The 27,763-nt window shown below is 39.9% G+C and overlaps 2 protein-coding genes across 14 annotated transcripts in view; one reads left to right on the forward strand and one right to left on the reverse strand.

Moving 5' to 3' along the window:
• Positions 1 to 2,721, reverse strand: part of CTPS2 (CTP synthase 2) — a 444,584-nt gene extending 441,863 nt beyond the window's left edge. For 4 of the 10 annotated variants that reach the window (XM_061627203.1, XM_061627201.1, XM_061627200.1 and 1 more), the window contains exon 1: positions 2,477 to 2,716. In XM_061627203.1, the coding sequence (XP_061483187.1) occupies positions 2,477 to 2,550 (74 nt within the window). In that variant the 5' untranslated portion in view covers positions 2,551 to 2,716. Of the gene's footprint in view, positions 1 to 2,476 lie in introns of all 10 variants that reach the window. The other 6 variants (XM_061627210.1, XM_061627209.1, XM_061627202.1 and 3 more) reach the window with 5 other exon arrangements.
• A 98-nt stretch (positions 2,722 to 2,819) lies between these two features.
• Positions 2,820 to 26,147, forward strand: TXLNG (taxilin gamma). Of its 4 annotated transcripts, none has more exons than XM_061627214.1 (11): positions 2,820 to 3,037; positions 7,346 to 7,468; positions 9,813 to 10,089; positions 11,178 to 11,269; positions 12,981 to 13,151; positions 15,403 to 15,597; positions 19,123 to 19,242; positions 20,347 to 20,421; positions 22,862 to 22,954; positions 23,779 to 23,874; positions 24,650 to 26,147. In XM_061627214.1, exons 1-11 carry the CDS (start codon positions 2,891 to 2,893, stop codon positions 24,974 to 24,976), a joined length of 1,716 nt encoding a protein of 571 aa, XP_061483198.1. In that variant the 5' UTR covers positions 2,820 to 2,890; the 3' UTR covers positions 24,977 to 26,147. The 4 variants fall into 4 exon arrangements, with proteins under 4 accessions (XP_061483198.1, XP_061483197.1, XP_061483200.1 ...); XM_061627213.1 differs by having other exon boundaries at positions 2,821 to 3,037; positions 9,813 to 10,116; XM_061627216.1 differs by lacking the exon at positions 7,346 to 7,468 and having other exon boundaries at positions 2,822 to 3,037; positions 9,813 to 10,116.
• The last annotated feature ends 1,616 nt before the right edge of the window (positions 26,148 to 27,763 follow it).

Below are 27,763 nucleotides of genomic sequence, written 5' to 3' on the forward strand. Positions count from 1 at the left end.
ATCTAGCACAGCACATTACAATTGCTACAACAGGCAGAAAAATCGTTAAGTGGTCCAATAAGACCATCAGCAATTTTCAAGAGGTCTGTCGGAAAAAGGCTTGGGAACCACTACTCTATCAAATAATTTTATTTATTGTTAAATTTATATCCCACTTTTTTCCCAAAAGGAGCCCAGGGTGGCAAACAGGCAATAAAACACTAAAAAATCTATAAAATGTTAAAAACATCTTTAAAAGATTTATTAAAACAATTCCAATACAGATGCAGACTGGGATAAGGTCTATATTTAAAAGGTCTTCAATACGTACCAAAAAGATCAGAGATGGCACCTGTTTAAGGGGAGTGAATTCCAAAGGGTAGGTGCCACAACCACCACCTACTAAGATCCACACTATGTTGTGCAGAAGGACCTACCCTCACCTGCAGAGTGTAGTGACTGGGCATACAAAGGGTAAGACTACCTTTCAGGTATCCTGGTCCCAAGCTTTGTAGAGCTTTATACACCCTTGTATAAAGTACGTTGAATTTAGCCTGGTAAGTAATGGGCAGCCAGCTAGATAATTTGAGATCGTTCATTAGAAGAGAACTTATCTGAAGTGATGATGACAGCGTTGAGAAAGCAATCAAATTTAAAACTATGCCTAATTTTTAAAAAATATAATACACAAGCTGTATACTGTATCAGGAAACTGGTATTTGTTTCAACACCAATATTTAAAGACCAAAATACTTCTTTGGGCAAGGTTCTATGTAGACGGGTTTTTCTGTTGCACACTGTCTGATTGCATTAATTTTAAATTGTCTTTCTAATATCAGACTGATTACTAAATTATACATAATACGCTTTTTCCTCTACCAGATGTACCCGGGCGGGTCTTGTAGCCTTTTACGCATTCTGATTTGAGATATAAACTATTCTTCAACGTGCCAAACAGCTACTAGGATTGCGATTTACACAAGGAGGAAGACGCATCCCCCTGCACCTTCCTTCCTATCTCCTCACTGGCTCACTGAAGTGGGCAGACATATATCTAAATTCGTCAGTCAGCAACCAGGGGTTTTCATCCCACCTTGCATCTCCCCCGTTGCATAGATCCAGTAGACTACCAACCCCCTCTTGTGCATGCAAGAGGTGGGTCAATGTGGACCCTTCAACCACCGAATGTCGCCATCAAGGCCAAGAAGTTTGCCTACTCCTACGTTAAGAATTAACTTTTAAAAAATCTTGAGCATGTACTTCTGCTTTGTACATCTAAAACAAATTTTGTTATGTGCCTTCAAGTCGATTATGACTTATGGCGACCCTATCAATCAGCAACCTCCAATAGCATCTGTCACGAACTACCCGGTTTAGAACTTGTAAGTTCAGGTCTGTGGCTTTCTTGGAATCAATCCATCTCTTGTTTGGTCTTCCTCTTTTTCTACTTCCTTCTGTTTTTCCCAGCATTATTGTATTTTCTAGTGAATCATGTCTTCTCATGATGTGTCCAAAGTATGATAACCTGAGTTTCATCATTTTAGCTTCTAGTGATTGTTGCTGTTATGTGCCTTCAAGTCGATTACGATTTATGGCAACCCTATGAATCGGTGACCTCCAAGAGCATCTGTTGTGAACCACCCTGTTCATATTTTATAAGTTCAGGTCTGTGGCTTCCTTTATGGAATCAATCCATCTCTTGTTTGGCCTTCCTCTTTTTCTACTCCCTTCTGTTTTCCCCAGCATTATTGTCTTTTCTAGTGAATCACGTCTTCTCGTGATGTGTCCAAAGTATAACCTCAGTTTCATCATTTTAGCTTCTAGTGACAGTTCTGGTTTAATTTGCAAATGGTTGAAGTTAGTCTACACTTAGTACACTGTTCTGAATGAAGCTGGGTAATAAGGACTGTATTCAATATTAGTCCTACTTATTGTAGAGACCCACTAAAAATAATGGGACCGACTAATTTAGGTCCATTCATTTCAATGGGTCTATTCTGAGTATTAGTTGAAGTGCATATGAGGGGTCTGGTATGTAAGTTGGACCAGGTCTTGAAAATAAGTGTCCAAGTCTCCCCTCTGTCTATGCTACTCCTTTAATATGTGAGGGACTGGATAACGGAATAAGCAGGGATAATTAAGCTGTTCGTACTCGCATCCACACCATACATTAAAGCATATTCATACCACTTTAGGAGTCATGGCTTCCCTCAAAAGAATCGGGAATTGTAGTCTGCATCTCACAGAGTTACAGTTCCCAACCCCCTTAGCAAACTTCACTTTGCAGGATTCTCTGCAGAGAATACATGTATTTTAAATGTATGGGGTAGATGTAACCTGTGTGGCACTGAGTTGAAAATCGAGTTTAACCCCCAGCCCCCCGGGTTTGACAGACCAGTGGTTTTACCCACCACCATTTTATATTAAGGAGCTTCAGGAAACGGTAGAATGACTCTCCATGATTACAAAACAACTCCTGAAACTAAAGTAGACTCACCCCAGCCTGGAGTGGTGCGCTTTCCTGAAACAGCGCTTTAGGCACAGAAGGTATCCTGTAGGAAACATTCGCATGCAGCCCCCACGTTCAACGGAAGGAAGTACACTCTAAAGACTACATTTCCCGCGACGCAGTGGATGGAAATTTGCCTATACCGTTCCTCTGATATGATTTTCTAACGAATGAAAAGCGAAAGGATGTTCGTGAGCCATCGCGCTGTATGCTGGGCGTTGTAGTCTGCAGCTAACATAATGGCCGCCTCAAGGGCAGTCCTTGGGTTGTTCACTAGGCTCTTCGTCAGCCTAAGCGGCGGGTGCGCCTTCTATATCACGTGACATCGGCAAGGTGGTCGGTATTGGCTGAGGCGACAGTCTTCCGGTGTGGGCCGGCTTGTTTGGGTACTGCCGTCACGCTATGGCGGCGCGCAGAGCTGAATTAGCGTGTGTCGAAGGCAGCCGTGCTGTGGGGTCCGAACCGAGTTTTGAACAGCCGCAGGACCAACGTGAGGGAGAGAAGACGGTGGTGGCAGTCGCACCGCGAGTGGCAAGAGTTGACTCTGAGGTAAAAGCCCGCCGTTTTCGTTCTCCTTTATCCTACGGGGGATCCCTGTATTCTACGCGGCCTCTGCAGTGGAAGCGCAGCTTCAGTTTGGCTGGGTGGGAAGCAGCGATATATTTCGAGAAATATACGATTGGAGCAAGTTGCGCAGGAGCGCCACTCCCGTCTGCTCTTATTTGGCGCAAGGAGATTGGGGACAGAGGCACCTGGACAGGTGTGGATTCAAAGTATATTGTAGGGCGCAGTAATCCAAGCTGTGACTCTACTGCTTTGTAGGTGGTAGCCCAGATTCTGTCTTATCGGCTCGTGCGTGCATTTCTCTTTCCCCCACAAAATCCCAGGGTGCTGTTGCTTCCTCGCCAAAGGGCAACCAGGTCACTCTCGTAGAGGCGCGTAGCTTAAACGGCAGCAGCAGTGAGATACCTCTTAATGCTTAGGATTCTTACTATGACTATGTGAGTAGGATGGTATTTATTAATGCATATTTGTAGCCCACCCTTCCTTGGCGAACAACCCAGAACCAGATACAATAAAACTATTCTGTAGTTGCTTTTGGTTACACTAATCTCCAAGAACTAACAAGCACGGTTCAGAGGAAGGCTTTTGAGGTTATGTGAGGGAGGATGGACGGGCAGGCAGGCGGTCTGAGTCAAGCCAAAAATAAGGATGGCCATGTTTCTGCCTCTCCCTCTCTTGCTGGTATTCAGGATACCTCTGCCCAGCAGCAACTAGGAAAGCTCCTTGTCAGTCTTTCCTACAGGAAAGGCAGTGGGGGACTTTGATAGGCATAAGGATTGAATCTCCTTTGCCCAGCACCCGCAAGAGGATCCCCACCAATCAGAAAAGGAGCATGCTGGCTTTCATAGTACTTGGGCAGACTGCTCAACAGAAGCTAGGGCAGCCCTGTTAGTTTCTCCTATAGGCTTGTACACTGTTGAGCGCAGACATTCAGATTACCTTTGTTCAGAAGCAGCACCAAGAGCCATACACCCCATTTTTTCCCATGTGGGAAAGACAGGTGGAGTGTTTTTTGGTCTGGGCACCTCATCTAGCAGTGGCCAAGGAAGCCACCCACCCAGCCTGTCCTTCATGAAAAGCAAGTGGGAGCATGCTGTCTTGGGCACTGCTGAGTGCAGCCACTCAAGATTCCTCTGCACAGCAGCCAAGGAAGCCCTCCCTCCAGCCTTTCTTGTTCCAGAGGCTGAAAGAGTAGAAGTGGGCTTGCTGGTTTGACCCTGCATGCTGAAGGAGCTATGAGCAGTTTGCTCATGCAGCTGCTGTGATGATCTCCACCCACCTTTCCAGCTTCAGAGTTGGAAGACTGGTTGCTCAACAAGTTTGTCCAAGACAGCAGGACACTTGCTATGGTGAATAAAAGAAGTCTTGAGTACATTGTTATATTTCTCTGTTGTCAGTAATAAATGTAGCTTAAGTAGGTCAGTACAGAACAATGGTTCAGGCCAACTTACAATAAAAACAACACTTAAATAATAAAGTAAGGCTGCAATACTAACCTTATTTACCAGGAGTAAACCACATTGAATTGTGCTGAATAGACATGGTTAGGATTGCATGGTGAAAGAATAATTGACGAATACCAAATCAGACTCAGCAGTGAACTGAAATAATAATAGCTATTTCAAACACTACCAAATGATTCAAAGTGAAACTTTAATCGGTGCCTAAAGATCAGGAAAGGTGAGAAGAGTTCAAAAGAAAGGAAGTCTCTGGAAGCCATCTACCTCACTTCAGAAAGAGGGCACACAGAGCAAGACTTCCAAGGTCTCAAAAAGTAGGCAGATTCCTGTGGCAGCAGGCTTTAACATTTTTTAGGGCTTTAAAAGCAGGAGTGGGAAACCTCTGGCAATTCAGATGTTGCTGAACTATAACTCTCGGCAGACTCTGCAATCATGGCCAGTGGCCAGGGATGATGGAAGCTGTAGGTCAGCAACATCTGGCAGGCCAAAGGTTCCTCACTCCTGCTTTAAAAGGTCAAAACCAGCAAATGTGATTTGTGCCCTTAAGCAAACAAGAGTCCAAATAAGTTTAAGAACCAGCAAGAATTTTAGGAACCAGCAAGATTATCCTCCTGTCCATACCAGTCAACAACAGATTTACAGAAATATTCTGGACTAGTTCTTCTGTCATAAAACATCCTCATAAGAAACCCTCTGTAGTGAAGGATAATATCTAACATAGATTACTGCAAAGCATAAATAACTGGCCAGATCCCCCCCCCGAAAGAGCTGCAGTTTAAAATTATTGCTTTTAAAATGTATGTAAATACCACTATGCCACTTCAAAGTGCACTATCTGCTCAGTTTGAGGGTGGTGCTTTTTAAAACATAGTGTGAAAGCCAACTGTTTGCAGCAGACTAGGCCCTTGTCACTGCAGAATTAATATAGTTTTCATGGCAAGAAAATGTGTTGTGATCTGTAACTTAGGTTCATATAAATAATCATGTCCAATTTCAAAACAAGTCTTGCTTCTGCTTCAGTCTTACAATTAAATCACATGCTTAAAATCATTCAGTAAGCTAGAATATGTTTCTATAGTCCCCTAGCCTGTACCTAGTTTTTGGCTGCTATGATGAGGTTCAGTGCATTTTTCCTGTGTCCAATGGCTCAATACAAGCAATAGTGTAGTGACTTGTAGTGACCCTTATAGTCTGTTATCATCATAGTTCATAATTTGGCTAAAATAGTACATAATTCTTCTAGAACAAACTTGTAAGCAGTTGCCAGGTTTCTCAGTAAGTGCATATTTTTCATCCTGAAAATCAATTGTAATAAACTAGAAAATGAAAACTGGACAGCAAGTAATTTTTCACCCTATCTACAACAGACCATAAAGGTTTGAGAGACAGCGAGGATGAAGGGGGACAAGTGTAAAGGTTACCATTAACAGAAATTAATGGTCAGATTTTTCAGGTTTTGCTTTATTTTTCTTTATATTAGATTACTGCATGTAACATTTGTTATAACTTTTGTACATTTCTTAGCTGTTTAGAACGAAGTTGTAATGTAGTAATAAAAGTTAGTTTTTAACTTCTGAGTGTGCCTGATGTGGCTTATAATTTTGAAAAACGAGAATTAATGCTGTGGATCTTGAGTCTTAGATATTTCTTAATCCATACATTAATATGCTACTTTATAACAGAATGCCAGGACTGGCAATACCAGAGGGAAGCTCTAGTCAGATATCCTCTCTACCCTTTTAGTTACTAAGGGTGGTATTCAGCACTAGTCCTGCTGAGAGTTTTAGACATGACTTAGGTTCATTAATTTCACTGGGTCTATTCTGAGTAGAACTTAAATACAACCCTACATCTTTTTAGCTATTAATTCCTATGAAACCCTTTGTTCCAATTATATGACCTGTGTTTCAGATAAAGTGGCCTAGCTTCTTCTACACCAAAAAACTCTAGTCGACTTTAAGTATACTAACATATGGAAGCACATCCTGAGTTGTCTCCATTCAATCCCTCCCATGGACCAAGATAGTATGGTAAAACTCTGCCAAAGTGCAACCAAAGACCACTTCACATAGACAAGAGAGCTGCTTATATTCTCCACGGAATCCCTTTGTGTATAGATGGCTTCATGTTTATTTATTTATTTTATTTATTATTTAATTTATATCCCACCTGTCCTCCCAGCAGGAGCACAGGGCAGCAAACAAAAGCAGTAAAAACACTTAAAAATCATAAAAAATGTTTAAAAAATCTACATGAAGCCATCCATACACAGGAAAGGGATTCAGAAGCAGAGCATATAGGCAGCCATCTTGCCTATGTGAAGTCCTGAAGAGCCAGTATAATTGAGCATAAACAATAATCATTTGTATCTTAGTCCAGCAATGAACTCCTGGTGATCTTTGCCCAAAAAGTATAATGGGAATAACTACCAACGAACTTGGAATTCTCAATTACAAATACAGTATTAGACAAGTTTCTTTTTTTTTAACTTTGTTTACTAAATACAAGTGAAAGAAAGTCTAAGTTAGATCACTCTGTAGGGCATCAGAATTTTTTCCAGTACAAACTGAACTTTTTAATGCAAATCCCAATTCAAAATTTTTCAGAAAACTCACATCACTGGAGAGAACATGGGATGAATACAGAGGCTGAATTGTAGTACACCTGTAGTTCACTCTGTTGAGCAAGTTACAGTAAATATGCTGTTGCTGAAAGGGGATGGGTAATAGATGCTAAATGCAATTTTGTTAGCTATCAGTTCTGAAATCTTATGGGCTGTATTCAATGCTGCACAAGCGGTATTTCACTTGCACAAGTGATGTTTCACTCACAGAATGGGACTTCCCCTTCCTCTCCTTGCACACCTCAAAATCTACTCCAGAGGGTGTCCCTCTGCACAGGAGACTGCAGAGAAGAGCCAAACAGCAGTGTTGGATGCAACTATACATCTTCAAAGGTTTGGCCATTCTTGATACATGAATTTGGTTGTTGTGGGACTTAAAACACAAGTGATCTTGCTTCCAATCAAGCTAGTTATTAGATTATATGTTCAAAGTAAGTGTATGTGGTATGATCATTAAAGTTCTTTAAGTCATCCAATTCTACTCATGCATTCTAAAAACAGTATTTTTGAGAAACTAAATAAGGAGTGCACAATACGTCTCTAATACGTAACATGCTTATCTTACGTAGCTTACAGATCTGTCTAGTAAAGTGTACATAAGCACTTGATGGGGCATATCACCCAGTTTTCATCACCCACTTATAGGGGGTAAGCAGCCCAAACAAACATTTGTTGGACCCAGATTCTAGTAGATTCACTGTAATCAATGGGAGTTAAGCCATGACAGTCTGGGTTTACTCATTAAAGTTTTTTTAATACTTTCATTATATCAACTATACAAATAATAAAAAATAAACATTCTTAGAACCTATATCCAACATCTATCTTGCTGAATAAAATAAAAACTCAACATTGAAAATAATTCTGCATTTGCTATCAATTGATCTTACTGTATAAAGGTTAATGAAGGATGACCACATTTTAACAAACATATTCCACTTGTCTCCTTGACCACTTACATAATTCATTAATACAGCTACAGATGTCAAGTCCCACATGATCTAACTTTTCTGTGAAGATAGTATGGTAGGAAATCTCCAACATTTTGCATATAGAAATTTTGCTGCTGTCACCTGATCTTAATTCAATCTCTTTTTTGGTATAGTAATAGTTTGTCAGCAAAAAGGTGTATGTTATGTGATACCATTTAACATATACCATTTTTTCCAATAGATATTTCTACCATTTAAAAAAATTAAAATAGGACAAACTAAAAGCTTTTTAATAATGAGAATATCATACCTTTTTTATGATGTTTTAAAGTGTTTTAGTGCTTTGTTTGCTGCCCTGGGCTCCTGCTGGGAAGAAGGTCAGGGTACAAATTAAATAAATAAATGATACCTTCTAATTACTTTCATTTCCCATTATGTCCCTATTTAAACAATAATTGCGGTCAGTATTCCATAAGCTTTCCTAGGTTTATTAGTATCTTGCTTCCTATAGCCTGAGCCTAGTTAACAATTTATCTCCTATACGAGAAGCAGTTTGTAGGGCAGGAAAGGCGGGAATATTTCAAATGCTTTTTTACTTATCAATGATTTGTTATATGATTTAGTTAGACTATTTGAACTGTGGGTTTGAGGAGTTACATTTATTTCTAACCTCTGTGGGACATTGTTAGGAATTTTTGTTAACACAGGCTGCAATTCAATACACTGGGAGTAAGCCCATTTAACCCAATGAAGCTTACTTCTGAGCACATATTTATTGGATTGCAGCCACAGTCTTTCTAAAACTTGCCCACAATTATTTAAGTAGTGGCCATAACGGGCTCAAACGATTTTAATATCTCTCCCAGACTTTCAATTAAATTGTCACTAAGATTTCCCTACAAGAGGCTGTACTTTTTAATGCATTTCAAAAATTCCGATACATATCCTTGGTTTGCAGTAGATTCTTATTACAAGAATAAAATGCTATTGCCCAAAGCAGTCGTCTCGACCATACTAGTCTGTGTTCTGAACCTAAGGACATATTAGAAAGCTCGTCCGTCTGTCTCGCTCGGCAAATGTAACTTTAAAGTCCTCTTTCCCTCATCCCAACATCGCTGACTGTGGCGCACGTGACAAACACTCGGCGATGGCCGGGTATTTGAGAAGGAGGGAGCGGAAGTCCCGCCTCTTTCCTTCGGCGTCCTTCTAGCCATTCCGCTAGGGAGCTTCCGGCTTCGCAGATTGTCGGGTCTTTGGTGGAAGGAGGAGGCGGGTGATGGACCTGATAACCGCTCTCGCAGCATTTTCCCACATGTTATAAGCTGAATAGCAGCCGGGTATTTAGGCAAAAGGCGCCGGAAAGCCCTCTTTTCTTGGCGCATTTCGTGTTTGGTCGTCGCTTGTTGAGGACCTGTTTAGGTCTGCGGGTGATTGGTCGCGGCAACGGTGGCTAACTGAGTAGGTAGCATCTTGCGCTGTGCTGTTTCCGCCCCACATAATCCTAAACATTTACAAAATAAAACCAAGCGGGGCTTATAACCAAATAAATCATTGTGCTGAGAAACCACATAGGAGGCATGGCTGTCCAGAAGGGTTTGCTCTTTTGCATCCCTAACATGCTATGTCATTTGTAAAATATGCACGTGTGTGTATGGGGTTTGTCAATGTCATACATTAAATAATCTTTGATCATCATACAAAGGGACCTTTTTTCCTGAGTAACTTGAGTTTTCTGTCTCTCCAAGTGTATGCTGCTTACTATGGAAGAATCACAAAACTGTGAATTTGGAAGTAGCAGCCCGGAACAGCTGAGAAACATTGCGCTAAACACAATGCTGCAACATTCAGAAGCAAATTTTGATGGCACAGAAAATGCAGGTTCATTGGACGAGGTGGAGGATTACATTGTCAGAAACAGAAATTTGTTGGGAACTGCATACTGTGCTCAAGAACTGCGAGAGGAGACACCAGGAAGAGAAGAAACTCGTACTGAGCCTCCTGATGGCCAGCAAGACCCAGAAAGTGAGAAAAGCAAAGAGAAAACCTTAGGTATATGACAGTACTGAACCAAGATAAATAGTTGTTTCTTGACTTTTGAGAGTTAGTCGTCCAGCATTGAAAAATAGATCATTTGTGCACATTTCTTGATAACCTACTTAGCAATCGTAAGAGTGGCCAAGGAGGTGTGGAGCAGAGGATCCTCTACTGTGGCCCTGTCACTCGGGGTAGACAGTTGGGGGGTTGTTTGTTCTTTATTGTGCCAGTTTTGGGCTGGAAAACTGACTGGCTTAGGATCAAGTGGCTCAGTTCCTGGCCTTGCTCCACCCCTTGTCTTGGAACCCTACACTGGTTAGTCTCAGCAATAGCTTCCCAACCATCTGTGCTTTTGGTAGCCACAGTTGGAGCCTCTGCCAGTGGAGTATGTTCTCTTATGAGCAGAGCCTGGCAGAGGGACACTTACACTCAAGTCTAACCACCTCAAACATTGCTGATCAAGGAATTAGGATTCCACTGTAAGGCTCTTCTGCTTTCTTGCTTTCTTTGCCTTTATTATTAAAGAAACTGTCAGTTCTAATTTTAGAAAGGGATGTGACATGACATTCTGATAACTGGAGGACGAGGCTATATTCTATCCCCAGTGTCAGAGGCAGTATGTCTCTGACTACCAGTTGCTGGCATTCACAAGCAGAGAGGGTGCTGTTGCAGTCATGTCCTGCTTGTGAGTTTCCCATAAGCATCTGCTTGGCCACGGTGAGAACAAGGTGGTGGACTAGATGTGTCTTTCACCTGATACAGGAGGGCTCTTATGTACTTGATGAATGCCTTTTTCTGTTTCATTACTTTATAAAGATCTTTACTTTGTAAATAAACATCCACTATCCCTACTGTATCAAACTTCTTAGGGTTTTTCTTTTCTGTAGCTGCATTGATTTACCTGACCTTGTGTTGTATCAAAGTTCTTTTTGTTTGTTTTTTTGCTGCAGTTTGCCTTGTTTTGCATTTTCTAAGCAAAGTTGTAAATGTACAGGTTTTTTACTATAAAACGATGCTCTTCAGAGCACAAAATGTTCTGGTAATAGTTTTAAAATAGTTTTCTTCTTGGTCTATAGGAAAAGAAGTACTCTTATTGATGCAAGCTTTAAATACTCTAGCTACACCAGAAGAAAAGTTGGCAGCACTCTGCAAGAAATATGCTGATCTGGTAATTATGCACCACAATTAGTCATATGCATTCTGCATAGTTGCAAATTAACTAAGAGTGTGCATAAGTATCTTAGCACAGGAGTAGCATTGTTCTGAAACAAAATAAAACTCTGAAGATCAGTTAAGTTAATAAATGGCTTATTATTACCTTGGTAAATGCTTATCATAAAAAGATAATAAAAATGCTTTTGTGCGCATATGTTTTTGGCGCTGTCATTCCCTTAAAAGTGAGGTAACATTTTTTTAATTAAATTAAAGTTGGTTGCATTTTTAAAAATTAATTTGGTTCTGATAAAGACGGGGAAGTAGGAAGTATTCCTCCTATTCCTGTTTTATTCAAGGACTCTTAATTCAGGAGCGGGGAACCTGTGGCTCCAACTCTCATCAGCCCCAGCCAACACAGCCAATGGTCAGGGATGATATAGTCCAACAGCATCTGGAGTTGCACAGTTCAAAATCCTTACTGTAATTGGAATATGTATAAATACAGAGAAATTGTATTTACATGTGTTTTGGCTAAGATGTCTTAGTCAAGACACCAGCTGTAATCCAGATGTATTGATGACTGCAAGATTGCCTATTCCCTTGCGTTACAGGAATGCATTTCATGCATGATGGAAAATCTCCATGCACACAACTTCATATAGAAGAGAACAGGCATTTTCTTTGTGTCTGTGATCACGTCCATAGTTGTATCCAGTGCTGCCCATGTGAAAGCAGAATAGACTTCTGCTCATGCAGTGGAACTTCACCTTCTCTTCCTCCACCCTGCATCTCCTGAACACACCCCACATCTGTTGTAGAATAGATTGGAGGGGGGACGGGATTTTTTGAGGGAGGGAGAGGAAGGTGAAGTCCCATTGTGTGAACCCTCTCATGCAACGTTGGATTCTGCCCGCTATAGTATATTTAGAAAATGTTTAGAGTACAGCATATCTGAGTAGGGAGTTCTGTAGCTGGAAGGCAACTAGAGAGGATGTCTCTCTGTGCGCTTAATTGTCTAGCCACAGCAGAAAGGTGCTAAAAGATTTCTTAATTATGTTATGTTATCATAATCTAGTCTTAGCTTAGTTTAAAACTTCCCTTAATTCATAGTGGGACAATAGGAGTCTTAAGTCACAAGATTCTGATAAGAGAACCTAGCACTTTGAATTTTGTTCTGAAGCTAATTCAGACCTTCAAGAATTGAGTTAACATACTCTTGGTGACTCAACCACACAATTATGTTCTGCCTCATCCTGCATTAGATGTGGCTTCCACTTCAAGGCAATCCCATTTGTAGTAGTAAAGTATCAAGCATTGTGATTATAGGGGTATGCATTGTAATGGCTTAGTTGGTGGGATAAGGACACTTGACCATCATCGCAGCCCAAGCTTCCATTTATAGCACAGGGTAGCCAGAGACTATACTAAAATAACTAGGAGATGTTAACCATCTTCTTTAAAATGGCTCTCCCTGATCTGGATAATAAGCAGTCCTCCTTAGTCTTGCTTGGATTTGCTGAGGTATAAAAAATGAAACATGGATAACATGTTATGGTTGTGAGGTTCTAGCATGGTTGGCATATAGCCTCTGTTTCTTATAATTATCAGTCTGATTTAAAATGAATACAATTAATGTTGGTGGCTGTAGCTACAGAAAAACACTTCAGTTTTAAATTGTTGGCAAAGAACATCTTTTTCTCCCCTTTCTTATTTTTCTCATTTAGTTAGAGGAGAGCCGGAATGTTCAAAAGCAAATGAAGATGCTGCAGAAGAAACAGGCACAGGTTGTAAAAGAGAAGGTCCACCTGCAGAGTGAGCATAGCAAGGCTATTCTAGCACGCAGCAAACTGGAATCTCTCTGTCGTGAGCTTCAACGCCATAATAAGACTTTAAAGGTCAGTTTGAGAAGATGGTGCATGAGGCAGATTTTGGCAGCAATATGCTTTTCTAAAACTGGTTGTCTGAAATATTTCAAACTTGGGAGCATAGCAAAATTGAAAACAATTGTGAGTATTTGGAAACACAGGCTTTTGAACACCAGTTTTAGTTTATTCCTTGATCCTCTAGGAATTGACCATTGGTTTACACATTCTCTGGGAAGTTTCTCTGAACCAGTGTATTAATGTTGTAGCCAAAGTAGCTCTACATTAATATTTTGTTAGTGCAAGGACTTCTGCTTGTTCAACAAAAGAACATTCACCCCGTTTCCCCTGAATGCCCCTAAATCTGTTCAAGGGGCTTCCCCAATCCTATGGAGCAGTTCTGGGGAAGCTATGGGGCTCATGCAGCGGGGAGAAGGGAGAATATTCTGTTGTTCAAGCATATATCCTTGCACTAACGGAACAAGCTAATTGGATACTGTCCAATATGTTTTGCATTAGGAAATATAGTAAGAGGAGATAAGAGGACGACACCTGTTTTCCAGCATATTAATAGAATTTTTGGTGACCAACTATAAACCCATGTTGGTGTCAATAAGTTCTTGCAAGTGCAGTGTCATAAGGATCCATTAATATGAGCACTTGAGACCACAAAGCAATATATAGAATTTGTAGGGGAGAAGAAAAACAGTGCATCTGTGATGGTTGTGAATGTATTGCTTGATACTTGTTTGAAACAATCTACCTATATATATCCGTGAATCTGTATTTTGCATTCAATGCCTACAGAGGAAATAGAGGACTTACCACAAATTGATCCCCTGCTGTTTTTTTTCCTTTTAGAGTTGTTTTATCCCTCACCCACCCCCACTCTAGAATCATTTCATGAATAAGATGGGTGGTAAGGTCACAGTGATTTCACCATGACACTCTCCAGCATTCTTTTGGGGGGATTAGTTGTGTAGGTGACAAAGAAGTCTAAGCCTTCCATTAAGGTGACCTGTCTGCTGCTGCATTACAAGTCTAGTCTATGTGATGCAGTATCCCATTGTATCCTAGCAGATTACGCATTGGGGAAGGGTCTGGGCTAGTGGTAAAGCAGATGCTTTGCAAGCAAAAGGTCCCAATTTCAATCATCCTCATCTCCAGGTAGGTCTGGGAATGTCACCTTTCTGAGCACCTGGAGACCTGCTGCCAGTCAGTGTTGGTAATAGTGGGTTAGATGACCAATGGTGTGACTTGGTATAAGGCAGCTTCCTATGTTCCTATGCTCTGATCAAGTTGGGAGGGGCTAACCACATTGTTCTACTCCTAGTTGCTTTGCAGTTAGCAGCTCTGTCACTCTAACTGCAGCCTGTATCCTCCCCTATTACATCTTGAGGTAAATGGTATAATTTTTGGAGCAGTTGAAGTAATGTGCAGTTGATCTAGAAAAACTGTTGGTGTGGTTTGATCAGCTTGAATTCATGGAAATGTGCTATTCCTCACTTCTGTTGCTTATAGGAAAAGGGACAAAATAACCAAGGTAATACTTTAAGGATGCACAAATATGGTCGTTTGATTTTCTGTTGCTTGTCCTAGATGTATTCATAGTTAAGGAGAAGTTAAAATTCTACTTTTAGACCTGTCATTCACTAGGTTTCGATAAGCTTGGTTCTAGAAAAATATGTTTCTTTTTTATACCTTGGGCTTGGACTTCATTGTAGGTAGAAGCCTGTCCGCTTAATTGAGACAGGAACAAGAACAGCTTGTTGGACCTCATGTTGGTAGTTGCATAGACCTTGTGGTGACTGCAGATTCTCATGCAGCGGGGGCAGGGGTACAACAGCGAAGGCACTCTTGTCAAAGATGTGAATTCCTCAAAGATAGACTTGCTTGCTTCATTAGGAACCAGCCTACTGTGTAAATAAAATGGTGGTGGCAAGTTGGTCTGGCACTAGTAGTTGTTGCTACATGTAAAGGAACTTATTTATAAGCAGCTTTCTTTGTCCAGTTCAAGCTCATAGCCACCACTTCTGCAGTTAAAGAGGTACAACCTGGTAATCATGCCTCAGCAACAAAGTTACTAACAAGCTTCAGTATAATGGTTTAGAGAAGAAATCAGTGTAAGTGCATGGATCTGGCAGGTTAATTGTGGCATGGAAGTGAGAGCCAGCCTGGTTCCAAGACACTGAACCATTAAAATAACAATGGCCTGTATTTTTTTCTTTTTTTATGGCCAAAAGTCTTAATGAAAACATGTTGTTTTAATCTCATTGGGTAAAAGGAAGAAAACATGCAACAAGCCCGTGAAGAGGAGGAGAGACGTAAAGAAGCAACTGCACACTTTCAGATCACATTGAATGAGATTCAGGCTCAGTTGGAACAGCATGGCATACACAATGCAAAGCTTTGCCAGGAAAATATTGAATTGGGAGAAAAGCTGAAGAAACTCATAGAACAATATACACTGCGAGAAGAAGTAAGTTAACTATTTTTATCTATTCTTACCTTTTAAAAAAAACTCCCATTAAAATTTTGTTTCCTACAAAGCTCTCATCTTTAGACATTGTTCTGTCATCCATATCCAATAGCATTTCATTTTGAAATAGTATAGCTTATAGTTCATTATTATCTCATTGAACATATTTACACTTAGGTTTTGAATGTAATGCAGTAGATTCTGATTGAAGGAAATAAATTTGCAAAAGTAATTAATCAAAATCCAAGTAGAAGCCGTTTAAAGCTTGACTTCATAGGATATAGTGCCCACAGTCCCACAGAAAGAAATAAAAATTCTACATAAACGTAGGAGCAAATGTTTGCTGCAGAAGCAATGTATAGATCAGGGGTTCCCAAACTGGTCCATGCTTCATGCTGGTGATCTGCAGTGTGTCTGAAGGACTGGAGCAGTGGCAGCTCTATCATTCTTTGCACTATGCTTTCCAGCCAGTCTGTGCCTCTTCTTCGGAGCTAGTAATCTACATTTCCCCTTGTCTCACTCTCGGTTCTAAATCTGTTTGGACATGGGGAAGATTATTGGATGTGAAAAGTCACACCACCACCCCAGGAAGAGAGTGGTAGCAATGCCTTTTACCCACCCCTCCAACCCTAGTTGCAGTTGTCACAAAAGGCAGGTAGTCTCTCTGCCTCCTCATTATTGATGTCTGTTCTGGTGGCCCTTCCTGCCCTTTCTCTTTTCTGGTATTTGTGCATCTATGCTGAGGGTCTGGCAGTCAGGGAGTCAAGTCAAACAAGTGAGGGCTTGACAAACAGCACTCTTCATTTCTTGCAGCTCCCCTCTTACACCCTCCCTAGCTCCTCCGCCCCTTGTTTCTAGCCCCCTTGAATGTACCAAACCCCCCCCATACCTTCAAAGCAGAAGTGCTCCTCCTCAACAGCCTGGACATTCTCGGTATGAGTGGTATTGGCTGCATTGAGAGACACAAGGTAAGGAAGTGTAAAACCAAGAAACTTCAGGGCTGCAAACCATGATGCTTGTTTGCAAGTAAGTACCATAGAGCACAGCCTTCCTTGTCAGTGGGCATGGGATCAAGCTTTTAAGGCTGCAGTTATTGGCAAATCTATGATAGTCTATGCATTATTGATCTCTGGTGCTTACTTCCAAGTAAATATGCATGGGACTGGCTGTGTGATGAGATTGGGAGGGAGGAAGAGGCAAAACTGAGATTATTTTGGGAGGGAAAGGACGAAGGAGGAGAAGGGAAAATACTGACAGCTTTGACGGGTTTTTTTTTTTACAGATAACTGAGATCACATCTCAGTGCTTTGAGTGCAAGCCTTTTCAGCTCTTTCCCACCTCTTACACAGATTACTTCCCTTTTGCAACCAATCCCATCTACACACATATGCCCCAGTACATTCCTCCCATTTCTGTTCTGTATGCATCCATTGCATTAAATATTCATAATGATTTTAACTGTATTTTTATTGCTTTTTTATTTCTTATATATTGTATTATAATTTGAATTCCATAGAATTCAAATTTAATACAATAAATTATAAATAGAAGCAATAAAATCCAGTTAAGTATTGTAGAGCTTCTAGCACAGTTGCTGCAAAGGCAGAAAATAATTGTGGTCTGCCAAGACCCTTGGCAGTTTCCATTGGACATGCTGGCTGGGGCTGATGGGAGTTGGAGTCCAACCACATTTGGAAGACCACAGGTTCCCCATTCCCAGGTCTGCCTCTTTCACACACTCTGGGTTGGATCCAGAGTTGCCCTTCAGCAAATGGAAGGACTCCTTCAATTTTGACAGAGGACAGAGCTCCAGTGGAGACTCTGCTGAAGAAACAGGGTAGGGGAGGTGATTTGCACCAAGTCCCCCTGCAGCACTTCATGCCACCTCTTGCATTGTTATGGAGGGTCCTCTGACCTACCAGATCAGATTTTCAGCAAGTGTGGGATGAAGGAAGAATTGGCAAAAGTTGTTTCCTCCTGTAGGATTATCCCATGAATGGGGTTCTGTCAGTGGAACTCTTAGAACTAACCCTCTGTTATCCTGTCCTTCCTCCTGGAAGCTCAGGGTGGTACATGGAGCCCCTTTGTTCATGACAGATGCTATTGGAGGTCGCTGATTCATAGGGTCACCATAAGTCGTAGTTGACTTGAAGGTACATAATAATAATAATAATAATAATAATTTAATTTGTGGGTCGCCTATCTGGCCAATGGCCACTCTAGGCGACGTACAATTTAACAACAATACATTACATCATAATAAAATACATCATAAAATACAATATAACAATAAAACAATAAAACAGTTCCAGTACAGAGTAGTAGGCTATTGGTCGTAAAAATTTAACCCTCCCCGTAAGTCCCAAAGGCCTGTCTGAAGAGCCAGGTCTTCAAAGCTTGGCGGAATACATTCAGGGAAGGGGCATGTCGAAGGTCATACGGGAGGGAGTTCCAGAGAGTGGGGGCCGCCACTGAAAATGCCCTCTCTCTTGTCCCCGCCAACCTAGCTGTTTTAGTTGGCGGGATTGAGAGAAGGTCCTGTGTGGCTGATCTTGTTGGGCGGCATGGTTGGTGGCGCTGGAGGTGCTCCATCAGATAAACTGGGCCGAGACCGTATAGGGATTTAAAGGTTAATAACATAACAACAACAACCTATAAGTTGGGCACTCTGAGGTTTACCTAAAACTGCACGATACAGATGACTCCATTTTACACTTTCAAAAACCCTGCTGTTTTCCTCCAGGATTCCTGAAGCTCCCTTATTGAAGTTTTGCAATGTCTAAACTTATTTAAATTGCACCAGTTAATTGATCAGATATGAAACAGCTTATTGAATAAAAACTATAATTTCTTGATAGCTCTTTATTATCTTCCATGCTGTATCTACTGCTTCTGCTATTTATCATTATTAGTGCATCCTTCACTGTACATGGTCCCTTATAAAGCTAATACTGCTAAAAATACTGTTAACATGTACTTCTGGTTATCTGTGTTTCATCTGGACTATTGCTGCCTTCTCAGTGGCTTTTCATTCTTTTATCCTACACTGAATAAAACCTTAAAGCCTCTACTAGGGGTGTGAGGAATCTTTGGTTCTCAGATGTTGGACTACAACTCCAGTGATCCCTGACCATTGTCCATGCTTGCTGGTTCTGATGGGAATGATAGTTCATCAACATCTGGAGGGAGGGCTGTTTGTTCAGAAGTAATTATATTGTTAAGTGGGGTTAACCAACCCCACCCTCCTTAGTAGGTTTGTTTAGGATTTCAATTAAAGTGTTCTGTTAGTCATTGGTGGTCTTCATTTCAAAGGGTTTTGGTGAGGTTGAGGCTTCTAGGACATGTTTTCCAAGTTAAGTGTGGCTCTTAGTATGTGATGGTGGCCAGTTAGTTAAGCCAGGTAGAAGCCATTATGAAAATGAGAGTGAGGATAACAGTCCAAAGTTTAAAACCAGTCTGAGACAGATATCAAGTTTAAAAGCTTTGCTAGGTATTCTTTTTACTAATAGTAATGCTTTTCTGTAGCATATGGACAAAGTCTTCAAGCATAAAGAACTGCAACAGCAGCTGGTGGATGCCAAGCTTCAGCAGACAACTCAGCTTATAAAAGAAGCCGAAGAAAAGCATCAGAGAGAGAGGGAGTTTGTAAGTGTTTCTGGTCACAAGAAGAGCATTTGAATATGACTAAATTTTCCTTTGGTCGTAATTCAGCACAATATAATGTTCTAGGTCCGAAACTATTGTTGAACAAATTGTAAATTATTCTGTTTGAATGTTTCTGGATAGTGCTTCGTGCACATTTGCAAACCTATCAGAAATCTTTGTAGATCATAAGCCTTCTAGAAGGGGCAGTTTGTCGCCTTCTGCACAGCACACTGGCTCAGAGTAAATTTGTAATAATAGAATATACAGTATAACATATATAGGCATCTGTGTCTTGCTTGTCCCATGCCTCTTAGCAGCTGTAGATGCACACGTAGTAATGATGATCACTATAAAAAAGGCACCTCCATAAGGTATGTATTCTTTGTTCTACTGGAAATAAATACAGGTTTGTGGAATCTTGAAGGCTGGAATGCCAAGCAGTTTCCTGAGGATGTTAAAAAAACAACTGCTGCTACTAGCAAATCTTTTGACTAAAGAACATGTAATTCCATGAATCTGAACTATTTAAAAATATTTTGTAGTTACTCAAAGTTTTGCGTATTTTTTGTGAAAAAATAAGGTATCTTGTAGAACATCAGAGCATCACATCGTATAATTTACAGTATACTAACTTCTTCGGTGTATTTAAAGTCCAAACATCTTTCTACTGATTTTAGTTCAAAACCAAACTTTTTTTTCTGCAGAGTGAAAATTGTAGGATCTGCAGTATCATTGTAGGAGCAAAATCTGCAGTAGTGTTAATAGGACCTGCTAAACATAATAAAATTAGATTAGCTAAATGTATTCATATTTGGGAATTTATTTGTATATTTGACTTGTTCTAGTTTACACATATCACCTGTAAAGTTGACTTTAAGAATGCTGGAACAATATAAACCAATACATTTGTTCTAATTAGCTTTAAAAACTGGCTATAAATTTGAATGGAGACAGGTAAGTTTTTTCTTCTGCCAGTAAATAACTCAGTTGAAAAAAGTTTTTCATAAAATAGGAGGAATAAAAGGTGAGCAAGATGTAGGTGATACACCTTTTCACTGGTATAAAGGTATTGCAAAAAAGAATCCACTTTTTCTTCCTCTTCAGCTACTAAAAGAGGCTACTGAGTCCAGACACAAATGTGAACAGATGAAACAGCAAGAAGCTCAGTTAAAACAGCAGGTAAACTAATTTAAAGTCTGTCTATACATATTTGCTATAGTTACTGACTTGATTGAGTAAATTATTTCTTCTACCATTTCTAAAACATTTTCAGAAACTGGCAAATCAGTAAAGCAAGTTTGGGCATCATCCGCTCTGGTCACTTTTCTTTCCCCCTCCCCTGGATTAACCCACACCCCCATGAGAGACTGAAAGTTTGCAAGTATGCGTGCGCACACATTGATATTTCCAGGGGATCTGTATAAAAGTCATATCCAGTAGAATTAAACTTGAAAAGCACATACAGCTGAAAGATGAAGTGAGAAGGACCTTCACTCCAAATTCCTCAGGTCTATGTACTTTTCAAAGAAGAAGAAAAGGTAAACACCTTTACCACCTCATGACCAAGGAGGCAGTGGGGTGCTCAGACTTTTTGGATACCAGGAGAACTCAAGGGCGCCATTGATCTCACAGGTGCCAGTTTGGTGACTCTACTGCCACCATAAGTTGTTGGGGAAACTGGCCTGATTGAGTCCCTACCACCATTTCCCCATCTTTTTTCCACTGACTTCCTCAATTTTCCATGCCTCCTGGAGGGCAGAGGGTTTGTTCAATCCACATTATGTTACTTGGGTGTTTCTTTTTCTATTTCAACTTTCAGATGAATAGATTGCTGCATACCTGAGAAGTCCCCCAAATGTGAAAACACTGTCTAGGTGGCACCTTTCACTGATAGGCAAAGGACCACCAAGTATTGAGTGGTGAACATAAGAACATAGGAAACTGCTTTATACTGAATCAGACCAGTAGTCCATTAGCTCAATATCATCTACACTGACTGGCAGTGACTCTCCAAGGTTTCAGGCAGGATTCTCTCCCAGTCCTACCTGGAGATGCCAGAAATTGAACCTGGGGCCTTCTGAATGCAAGGCAAATGCTCTACCACTGAGCTGTGGTCCTTCCCTGTAGAATACTGGACAGTATCCAGTAAAGTGCTTCCACTAGCACAAAGGCTTTTGGATGTGCAACAGAACTTTCTCTCCTGTTGTAGAGGTTCCCCCAATCTTCTGGAATAAATTTGGGGAAGACACATGGGGAGAGAAGAGGGAGGAGAAGTTTGGTTGTGCAAGCAGAAATCCTTGTGTTAGCAGAAGCACTTCATTGGATACCATCCGGTATTCTGTTAAAAAAAAAATTCTTGCTACAGAACAGTATATTAAGCAACTCCTTATTTTGCTGAAAAGAAGGCCTCAACTAAGAATGAAATAGAACAAAAAAAGCCAAGCCAGTGAGTGCACAAAAATAGTTCTCAATATTATAGGATAGTTTCCAATGTATTTCAGCATTGCCAGAAGCTTCTCTTATCATATGGTAGATGGAAGCTAATATTTATGTATCTGAGTAAAGAGTGCACAGATTTCCCCTGAGAGACTCAATGCAGAAGCAAATTTGATACTAATAATATTGGCAATGACTTAACAGTATTAAAAACCATTTTTTTACCATTGGCTTGGCTTATTTGTTCTATGCTTTATTCTGCAGCCTAAAATTACTATCATTCAGTCTGATTTTTCTGAATGTGTTAGCTATGATTAAGCAACATTGGTCAGTAATGACACAAATAAGCAATTCATTTGGGAATCTGGCTTCTAGCATGGCTTTGGCAGCAACATATATTTCCTTCATGGTCTTCTGAAAAGTTTGAAGTGGATTTAAAAGTTCCACGCTTAGTGAAGGGCTGATGGGATATTTTCATCCTTGACAACCCTACTATTCATGAACTTGTTTTTCCTATAGTACTTTCCATTCCACCATAGCCTTTTAAAATATGAAACCTGAAGTTTTGCATCACTATTATATGCTATACAAATCAAACAAATTTGTATTCCTTAAGTATAGATTACTTACAAGATCTGAACAGGGTGGGCATGACAGATGCTATTGGAGGTCGCCAATTCATAGGGTCTCCATAAGTCGTGATCGACTTGAAGTAACAACAAGAAGTAGTATAGCTTTAGGTATCCTATAGTGCAATCCTGTGCATGTCTACTCAGAAGAAAGTACCATTGAGTTCAATGGGGCTTACTCCCAGGTAAGTATGTAGGATTGCATCCTTAATTCTAAGATACCAGTGGGGGAATTAATTTCAAATGCATGTGCATAGGCGGTGGTTGAGTTTAAAACTGAGGTCAGTAAAACTTATGTAATAGTTCGTAGGACAGGCAAAAGTAAGAAAACTACAAATTCCGTTTTAAAACTCGTTTAACTTACCTTTATCCTTTGAAAGCCACCTCATTCTTAACGACTCAGGAAATTGTGTTTGTCATGTAACTGAAGTTTAGTCTTTTGAAATAATATATTTTATTGTTTCCCATGTAGCGCATTTCCAGTATCTCCTGTATTTTATATGTAACCCTAAAAACTACACATGTATAGAGGGCTTAAGTATTGTTTCCTTCAGCTTTCTCTCTACATGGATAAATTTGAAGAATTCCAGACAACAATGGCAAAGAGTAATGAACTTTTCACAACGTTCAGACAAGAGATGGAAAAGGTACTTTTAGTTACAAGTATTTTTTGTATTACTCTCCTCCTCATTCATTCATTTACAGTGGGGAGATAATGTTCAATGTAAAAAAGAAACTCTAAGACTGCAATCTTATCAGTGAAGGCTGATCCATTGGGGCGAGTAGGGCACTGCCCCACCAGCCTCAGTCTACATTCAGCCAGCCCCCACCTGCCTGTCTTCTTACTTACAATCATTCCAGGGTTGGGACTGCCTGTCAGCTTTCTCTTCCATAGTCTCAGTTTTGCCCTAGTGGAACTCAGCAGGGAGGAGGATAGAGACAAAACTAGAATTAGTTGGTTCCACCTGTCATCGGCTCTGGCTGTGCCTGCTGTTGGCTTCCCTATCTTCTACCTTGCCAGTTCCAACAGGCACCAGCCACCACTGAATGTTAAATGCACTTATGGAACTTCACTGCTGAGCAAAGATGTATAGAATTGCACTGCAAATGGCCTGTGTGTTTATAGTATGCTTGTGCCAGTCTTAATTATTAAATTTTCAGTATTTGAGTGATGTATGATTGTGCGCTTTCGTTTAAATCTTGTCAACAAAATTTTTTAAATGTCATATTTCTATTTAACATCTCATTTTAAGCAGTGAGTTTCAGTGATTTGAGAATAGAATGACATTCAAAGTCATAAGGCAGGAGTGGCTATTCTTTGGCCTTTAGATGTTGTTGGATACCATCTGGTCGGAACTGATGGGAGTTAGTGTCCAACAAACATGGAGGGCCATAGATTAGTCACACCTGTTCTAAGTAGTGAAATTATTCTAAAGCAGCCTTCTAAAAAAAAATGCTTTTAACGTTTTAGATGACCAAGAAGATCAAAAAACTGGAAAAAGAAATAATAGTTTGGCGTACAAAATGGGAAAACAACAACAAAGCTCTTTTGCAAATGGCTGAAGAAGTGAGTATCGTTATTAAAAATTCACAGGGCCTTGTATTTTATGCAAGTAGCTTTTAGAATGTGAGAATTGGACTGGTTTGGATTCCAGTCATTGGAAAGCAGATTGTATGAAAGTGGATGAGGAAGGCTTTACTTTTTTTATGGATAAGCTTGCTGATATTACAGTCCATACAAAAACTTAGCTGTCTTGGTGAATAAACTTATTTGAAGAGATGACTTAAATCACCTTCTAAAAACATTGGGCAGTATGCAGCTAAGTGCTTCCACTAGTGCAATGGAACTTTCCCACCCTCTCCCTGTGTGGCTCCTGTGCCTCCCCAAAGCTGCTCTGGAGGGTTGGGGAACCCCTAGAACAGATTTAGGGGATGCACAGGGAGAGGAGGAATGAGATTCTTTGTGCAGGCCAAGAGTAATTGCACTATTAGAAACACTCAGAAGTGTTTTATCTCTTCTGAATTTTAATTAATAACAGTTGCCAGTTTTACAAAAAATCAATTTTATTAATATCTGCTGATGAATAAGGACTATTCCGGCTCTAGATTATCATACTAATGTTTCTGAACATTTATTTAAAATATTTCTAACCTGCTCTTTATTGTAATGAGATACCAGAATGGGGTACAATAATATAAAGTAAAACCAACCAATACAATCATAAAATAAAAAGAGCAGATAAAATCACAGCAAGGGCAACAATAATAGGAATAATCTAAAACATGTCATACAAATGTCGTACGCAAACTCTTTGCTTGTTTTCTATGTTTGTTTTCTACAGAAAACAGTTAAGGACAAAGAATACAAAGGCTTCCAAATAAAGCTGGATCGTTTGGAAAAGCTGTGCAGGGCTCTTCAAACGGAAAGAAATGAGCTGAATGAGAAGGTGGAAGTCCTTAAAGAACAGGTTTCTGTAAGAGAAGCAGATGTTGATCTAGCTGTACACATGTTGCAGTCATGCACACTCAATTCTCATAAGAAGCTGGGAAGTTCTACCAATGGAGCGCAAGAAGGAATCCAACCAGATGCTGAAATATCAGTGGCAAATGAAGGCTCTGAAAAAACTGTCTGCCTGGATTCAATTCCTACCACAGATTTTGTTGACTAAAGTATAAACACTGTATTGAGAGATATATTTTGTGTATAACTTTAACTGGTGGTGGTATCTATTAGTTTTGTGGTGAAAAATTTCTTACTTTTTCTACCATATCTGTATTTTCTTAGAACAGAACAGAACTTGCCTGGTACAGGAAGCTGCATAGCGGCTATTGAATAGCTTATCTATAAATTTTCCACAACCGTGTTGCACATCTGCCTCATTTTTTAAAACAAACTATCATAAAAGATGCATGCAAATTCCTTCCTTTTGACCCCATAGCACACATCACCATGTCATCTAAGACTCGTGTACAGATTTGACATCATGTCAGGGGAGCAACTGTGACCAGTGTGTCACAGACTCTGTTGAGGGGAGGGTTTTGCTTCTATTAAGTGAATTAAGGTTTTATATTGAATTGTAATTACCAATGCTACAGTAAACTATAATTGGAGAAGTGATGGCTAGTGGAAGCACATATTGTGTAAACAAAACTAAAAAAAATCTTAACAGGGTTTAGTGTAGCTGCAGTCTTGCCTACAGCTTTGAAATCAATATAATTTTGCAACTGGAAAAACAGGGTGTACAACTCACATATTTCTCAGGATAGTCCTGCACAGTCAATGTATAGATGGAGTAACTGTTGCCTGACCTGTTAAAGTGAAGAAACAAGGGCAGAAAACAGGTACTCAAGCTTTGTCCAAACAACCACTGACAAGTGCATTTTAAGTACACACTTGTATCCTGCAGAAGTGTTTTTTAAGCTACAAGTTAAAGTCTGCTGTCTACAAATATATGTGCATAGTTGCAGCTTGTCACAACAAACTGCAATGGGTTTTTGGTTGGTGGGTGCCAGGCAAAAGTGCACTTTTTCTGCCATTATTTCTTCACTAGGTTTGGTGCCTATCTATTGTGAAATAATGATCTTGTACAAAGGTGTTCATCACTGAAAATGAGTGAACAATAATACTCCATGTGTTGCTCCAATTTAATACAGTAGATCATAATGCACATATTTGACTGGAAATATGCTCTCATGAAAACCTATTTGCATATTTAACAATGTAGGTCAGAGTATAGATAATAAAACCTGTCTTGTTTAGACACGGGGTGAATGGAGAATACTCAGATCTAATTTCTCAACTGCTGCTTTTTGTAAAATAAAGTGTATGTCTCAACAAAACACCTGTAAGCAAAAGTGCCTTCTAGTATCTAGTTACCTAGATTTATCTAGTAAATTTGGCACATCAGTTTTTATGTTAACTAATACACAACAAGCAAGGCTCCATTTTATTTCTGTTGCATTGTGGTTAGTGTTGTAAATGTAGATTGACTTTTAAAAGCCCAGATACTTCCATTATCTGAATTTAGTTTTGCTTTCTATTAAAAGACAGGGACTAATAGTGTGTTTCCTTTGTTAATGTAGGCAGAGTGCTACTAGATCACAAGCTGCTGTTTAACTCTGCCTGCAGACAATAGCTTTCTTGTTGGTTTTGAAGAAATACAAATATCCCCAATTTAATTTGGACTTCATTTTTAAAGGAGTTCTGACTTAAGCACATAACTGTTGGTAGATTCTCTCTTTGCCTACCCATGCTCTTTGACAGTTAAGTTGCAAATTATTTGAATGTTCAGGCTATGTTGAAATGTGCTACCCCTTTATGTGATAAAATGAACAGCACGACATAGATGTCTTGAAAGGTGGTAAAGATTGGAGAACATCTGTCAAATATTAGCTGATACCACTGAGCAAAATCAAATTGGCATCTGTAATGACCTAATTTGGAAACTGACCAGTTAATATTCCTTATAAGGTACATTTGCAGCCTGTTGGTGTATACATTTCAAGTAGGGTAAGGTAAGCAAAGCTGGTGGGAGATACACAGCGAGGAAGAGTAGACTGAACTTTGTCAACAATAACCATTTGGTAGTAATTGATACTGGACAGAAATATTTCTGGTGTTTCATTTTTTTAAAATGACCAATACTTTAAAGCATGTACATAGAAGCAAATAGGTTTTCAGCTTGAAAAGTGGGAGGGAGGGATATGAAGTTATTTTCTTGATCATAAATGAAGGATTTGAAATTGAATGCAAGACTTTGGGTCCTGGTGCAATCAAAATTGGCTTCCAAATGAAAATAGATTAAAACACCACTGTAAGTATTGTGGTTGCCGATACTGAAAAAAAAATGAATTGGAATGGTGACATCTTTTTTAAGAAACATTTGTTTCTACAGGCAACCCTACCCACTTCATGTCTTTCCTTAGAGTAGATCAGCCTTTCCCAACCTTTGGGTGCCCAGATGTGCTTAGACTACAACTCCCATCAGCCCCAGCTACCATGGCCAATGGTGAGGAATGAAGGGAATTGTAATCCAGCAACATCTGGGAACCCAAGGCTTGGGAAAGGCTGGTGTAGATGAACTAACTGAACCTCAAGGCATTCCATACATTGACCAGTGAGAGGGCCAGTATTAGGGAAGCTCAACACTTGTCTGATCTGCGTATTGCACTGCTGTTTTCCAGCTAATTTTTGTGTGTGCGCGCTTCACCTATACACCTCATGCTTACCACAGGCAGCTGCTTTACTGTGCGTAACCATCATGTACTAAAATTAAGGCTGTTGCTTATACCATCCATCCCTTTATACCTTTTGCAATGAATTTGCATCAGATGTGTTCAGTATAGGGGGAGTGCATTATTTTTGCTACTGTTGTACTGTGGGTTCAAATGTCAGCTGACTAAGCACTAGAATCTTAAGCTCATCTCACAATGAATCCTCAAAACCAACACATTTT

This window comes from Rhineura floridana, chromosome 5 (genome assembly GCF_030035675.1).
Source record: "Rhineura floridana isolate rRhiFlo1 chromosome 5, rRhiFlo1.hap2, whole genome shotgun sequence".
NCBI lineage: Eukaryota > Metazoa > Chordata > Lepidosauria > Squamata > Rhineuridae > Rhineura > Rhineura floridana.

Coding starts and splice junctions, on each gene's coding strand:
- TXLNG (XM_061627213.1), top strand. CDS start 2,891: ATGGCGGCGCGCAGAGCTGAATTAGCGTGTGTCGAAGGCAGCCGTGCT. Junction 15,598..19,122: donor AATATACACTGCGAGAAGAA/GTAAGTTAACTA, acceptor GCTTTTCTGTAG/CATATGGACAAAGTCTTCAA. Junction 19,243..20,346: donor ATCAGAGAGAGAGGGAGTTT/GTAAGTGTTTCT, acceptor CTTCCTCTTCAG/CTACTAAAAGAGGCTACTGA.